This window comes from Montipora foliosa, chromosome 1, assembly GCF_036669935.1.
Source record: "Montipora foliosa isolate CH-2021 chromosome 1, ASM3666993v2, whole genome shotgun sequence".
In the NCBI taxonomy this organism is placed as follows: domain Eukaryota; kingdom Metazoa; phylum Cnidaria; class Anthozoa; order Scleractinia; family Acroporidae; genus Montipora; species Montipora foliosa.
In genome coordinates this window covers 8,262,573-8,267,881 of record NC_090869.1, presented here as the reverse complement: position 1 = coordinate 8,267,881, position 5,309 = coordinate 8,262,573, and the positions used below count along the sequence as shown (strand labels likewise).

The 5,309-nt window shown below is 34.1% G+C and overlaps 1 protein-coding gene across 1 annotated transcript; it reads left to right on the top strand.

The window, feature by feature from the left end:
- Positions 1–3,409: 3,409 nt before the first annotated feature.
- LOC138009110 (uncharacterized) lies at positions 3,410–4,545 on the top strand. The gene has a single exon (XM_068856412.1). It carries the CDS (start codon positions 3,523–3,525, stop codon positions 4,543–4,545), a length of 1,023 nt encoding a protein of 340 aa, XP_068712513.1. The 5' UTR covers positions 3,410–3,522.
- Positions 4,546–5,309: the final 764 nt, after the last annotated feature.

Here is a 5,309-nt window from a genome sequence, read left to right as displayed (position 1 = left end):
TCGCAAATCGATGCTACCGTATGTCAATAAATAATATCCTTTCGTGTTTGGTACAATGTGCTTTGCACTTCGCGTGCAAACTTCTGAAATGTTTCAGAGCTTATACGATATTTAATGATTGTTTCCTTAGTTCCTGCTTTTCTACGTTGAAACGTTTCCCTATAAGATTCAAACCCGGACTGGCAAAATTATTGCAATCAATCAGAAAACAAGTTGCAAAAATAGTGGAGACACTTCACCTTCTTGGGGCGTTATTAATTTCCCTATTATCTCTCACACTGCAGCCTCCCTCCCCCCCTTATCAGTGTTGCTAGCAAGACAAAAAAATGTTGGGAACTTAAGCAGTCAACATTGAAAGGGGGAGAGGGGAGAGGAAGTTGGAAAGGTCTAAATTCTAGATACGGCGGGCATTGGAAGCTAGAAAAGGTGTTTTTTAATGAAAGTGTCTCAACAATTTTGCAACTTGTTGTGATACGAAAAAATCGTGTAATGACAATCGACACCCGTAATAAATTTGAATGTTTAGTAGTTTATAATTCAATTTAAAAGAATTATATAAAATTTGAATTTGTTTGATTATTGATCCAATTAAAAGCAAGACTTTTTTATTTCCATTTAAAATAAACGTTTTGTCTGATGTATTTGTCATGAGATAACCGTGTACTCAAATTTGATTGTCAGAAACTTTTAAACCAATAATCAAAGCTCAAGAGGAAACAAAGAAAACGATTGATGAAAAAAAGGACCAATTAATTGAACAACTTGACAAGAATTAAAAAAATTATCTTCAGATATTCAAGACATTGTAATGCTACAATATCCATCTGAAAAACCAGGAAAAACAACAAAATAACCAGTTGATTATCAACCAACAATGATGGAATATGTAATAGATTTAGATCATAAACTTAATATCGATGAAATAAAACGATTGACAGATTACAAATTGAGGCTTCATTGGAAGGTAAATTAGATATAAATGAATATGATAGTGAAATTGGTAAATTAAAACAAAATTTAGGACGAGAAAAAGGTTCTTTAACTCAAAAGAGCACAAAATCAAAAAATATGGATAAGATACAAAAATTGACAGACGATGAAAAATTGCTTGATCAATATTGCGAAGCTATTCAAGCTTCAATAAAAGGAAGACAATATCTTATTTAAAAAGGTAAAGGATTACACTATACTCAACCAAAGAGAAGCGCTTATAAAATACAACAAAACAGTCAATATGGTGGATTGATGGTTGATTTGCCAAAATTATTTGGTCAATTACGTCTTTTTGCATCAAAAAATGGTAAAAAGGTATTGGATCAACAAGCTGATTTTGACACAATAGACGTTTTAACCAAAAGGTTTAACAGTAAAAAAAAGATACAGCCAATTGTCTAAAATGTTGTTTGATCAATTAAATAAACTTATTGAAATTTCAATACACAGATCAAGTAAAAAATTTAGCAAAATTGGTGCAGGTGTTGTTTATTACAATAATATTAATGATTTGTTAGACAGATTAGAATTACTTAGAGGATCGATTTTAGCTGGCAATAATGGTGTTCAAAGTGAATTCAGTCAAATAGCTCATACATTGAATAAGCTTGATGCAATCAATAACGAACAATTGTCAGAGCTTTTAAAAGAATATGTAATATAATATTATAATATGAACTTTAGAGCTTTACATATTTCATTAATTAACAGAGAAAAGATTGGTAAAAATAAACCAGAAGATTTTATTGTTAAATTTTCTACTCCTATTTATTTAAGGTGAAGAAAAAAAAATTGGTATAGCATTTGATCGATTAAGTATGACATTCTCATGGCATAATATTAATAGTACTTATGGTAATCATCAAATAAAATATTCAAATGATAATGGTTCAACATGGGAGACAAAATCATTTGTTGATGAAATGTACAGTTACGATGATCTTAATGATTATACTCAATCAGCTCTTCCTCAAAATGGTGATGATAAAGAAGGAATTAATTTAATATTTGTACTTTCAAGTTATAGAGTTATTGTAGAATCAAAAAAAACTGGGAACTTGATTAAAGAAATTCTAAATTTAGTGATCTTATTGGTTTTGATGAAAAAATAATAAAAGGTACTGAATACAGTGTTAGATTACCAAATATAACCAATAGTATTCATGCACTAGAAATTGGTTATAGCTTGATTTTCTGATAGTTATACTGATGGAAAAAGATCTGATACATTAGCTTTGATTCCTACTGATAATTTGACAAGAAGCTATCCTTTTAATTTGGAGCCGAAAAGAGCACTTTTTCACCAACAAATACAAAAATAATCAACGAAGTTAATATTACAGTAAAAGATAATATTGGAAGACCTGTAGTTGTAAACAATGTTGATTGGTTCATGACATTAATGTTATGTTAAGAATAATATATAACTCATTAATATTATGAACAAAAACGAAGTTCTTAAAAAATTATTATAAAAAACGTTCACTGGCTATATACAGTTAAAAACTTTCGAGATTTCGGCTGTCAGGCTACAGCCTTCAATGGAAATGAATGGAAAAAATGATGACAACTACAATATATACAAAGATAGGTGAGAAAAAGAATATAAAAACGGGAAAAAATATTTCTCAAAAAAACTAATTGTTCTTTTTCAAAAGAATGGAGTATTGATTAGGGAGCGGCCTAGAATTGTTATCTGCATGATCTATCGAAGCGGTGTGCCAAGATTCCAGTGTCTTGCGGGTACGAGAAGAACCCTTGTCAATCACTTGGGAATTTTTAAAGTAAATAGAGTGATTTGAAGACCAAGCGTGTTTAGCGATGTTGGAGCCTCTTGCGTAAGACTTCACATTCCTCATATGTTCTTTTTTTCTGGTTTCAAAGAATCTGCCAGTCTCGCCAACATAACTCCATGGGCAGTCGGCACAAGATATTTTGTAAACCACGTTAGGTTGAAGATCGATCGGAGGGCGGGACTTAGGAGAGGGAAACTCCTCTTGTAAAGTCTTGAATGGCTTGCTGACAACTCGAATATCATGTTTTTTAAGGAGTCTAGTTAGAGGCTGAGAAATGCCATTAATATAGGGGAGGACTGCATAACTGGAGAATTCGGATACCATTGATTACAACATTGATTGATTACAATTACCATTGATTACAACAACAATATGAATGCTTTATTGAATGACCACAACACTTATGAACTGGTCTCCAAACCTCCTTTCCGAAGAATTGAACGTGAACTGAACAATAGACTTTTAACACTCAAGAATCAACTAAAAATCTGCGATTCTACGTATCGAAAACTTCGCTCCACTGACACTATACCACCCGCCATCCGTGGATCAATCAAGCACCACAAAGAAGGCAACCCACTCAGACCCATTGTTTCATCTATTGCTCTATAACACTTCAAAGTTTCTAACCAACATCTTGACACCTCTCCAAAATGGCAATGGTTTCTCAGTCCCTAATTCCTCCAAATTTGTCGATGAAATCTCCAACATTGACATACAAGACGATGAAATTATGCTGTCCTTTGATGTGGTATCGCTCTTCACAGCCATTCCTGTCAAGAAAGCCTGTGATTACATAAAAAATAAACTGGATTGTGATGAATCACTACACTTACGCACAAAACTTGACACTACTGATATAATCTCTTTGTTGAACTTTGTCCTATCCAATAACTACTTCGTCTACAATGACAGTGTTTATAAACAGATCCATGGTTATGCCATGGGCAGCCCTGTCAGTCCCGTGGTTGCCAATTTATGTATGGAAGCAATCGAGGAGATGGCCATCAACACAACTCCCGTTCCACCTAAAGTATGGAAACGATATGTTGACGATAGTTTCTGTATCATTAAAAGAAACGCCGTTGACTCTTTCCATAACACACTCAACAGTATCGATCAACACATCTCCTTTACCATCGAAGAAGAAAACAATAACCAGATCGCCTTTCTGGACGCTTTGGTTACTCGCAAGGATAATGATCTCATTATTGAGGTTTACCGTAAACCAACCCACACTGATAGGTATCTAGATTTCTTCTCCCATCATGACAAACGACACAAGACCAGTACAGCTGAGACTTTGTTACATCGCGCAACTAATCTCCCGAGCACAAAACAAGGAAAAGAGAAAGAACTTATTCATGTTATCGACGCTCTACGATCTAACAATTACCCCCAAAATGTTATCTCCAACATTCTAAAGAAGAAATCTTCTACTCAGCGAACAAATCCCATCCCAACACCTGAGGAACTTGTTTGCATGTTTTTTAAATGGGTTGCACCCTCCGAATTCTCCAGTTATGCAGTCCTCCCCTATATTAATGGCATTTCTCAGCCTCTAACTAGACTCCTTAAAAAACATGATATTCGAGTTGTCAGCAAGCCATTCAAGACTTTACAAGAGGAGTTTCCCTCTCCTAAGTCCCGCCCTCCTAACCTAACGTGGTTTACAAAATATCTTGTGCCGACTGCCCATGGAGTTATGTTGGCGAGACTGGCAGATTCTTTGAAACCAGAAAAAAAGAACATATGAGGAATGTGAAGTCTTACGCTAGAGGCTCCAACATCGCTAAACACGCTTGGTCTTCAAATCACTCTATTTACTTTAAAAATTCCCAAGTGATTGACAAGGGTTCTTCTCGTACCCGCAAGACACTGGAATCTTGGCACACCGCTTCGATAGATCATGCAGATAACAATTCTAGGCCGCTCCCTAATCAATACTCCATTCTTTTAAAAAAGAACAATTAGTTTTTTTGACAAATATTTTTTCCCGTTTTTATATTCTTTTTCTCACCTATTTTTGTATATATTGTAGTTGTCATCATTTTTTCCATTCATTTCCATTGAAGGCTGTAGCCTGACAGCCGAAAGCTCGAAAGTTTTTAACTGTATATAGCCAGTGAACGTTTTTTATAATAATTTTTTAATATGTTTTACCCTGGCTACGGTTCTTCTATATTTAAAAACGAATTTAAAATGAGATATGACCCAGAATCAGGTCGTTACATTAAAAAACATATTTATGGTGTAGGAATATTTAGCAACTTGGCGAGCAAATTATTAAACAAAACAACAAAGGAATTAGCTGCAAAGACTGGTAAAAAGCTAGCTCATACTGGTTTAACAAAAGGAGCTGAAAAAACAGGAGACTTCGTTGGATAAAATTGTTGGCATTTTACAAGGAAAAAATAAGCAAAATGCGCCAGTTGAACCAAAGAAAAAAGTGAACTTTTCAATGGAAGATAGCGTTATACCAATAGAGGTTGAGCCTGAAATTCAATCAATTCCAACAAA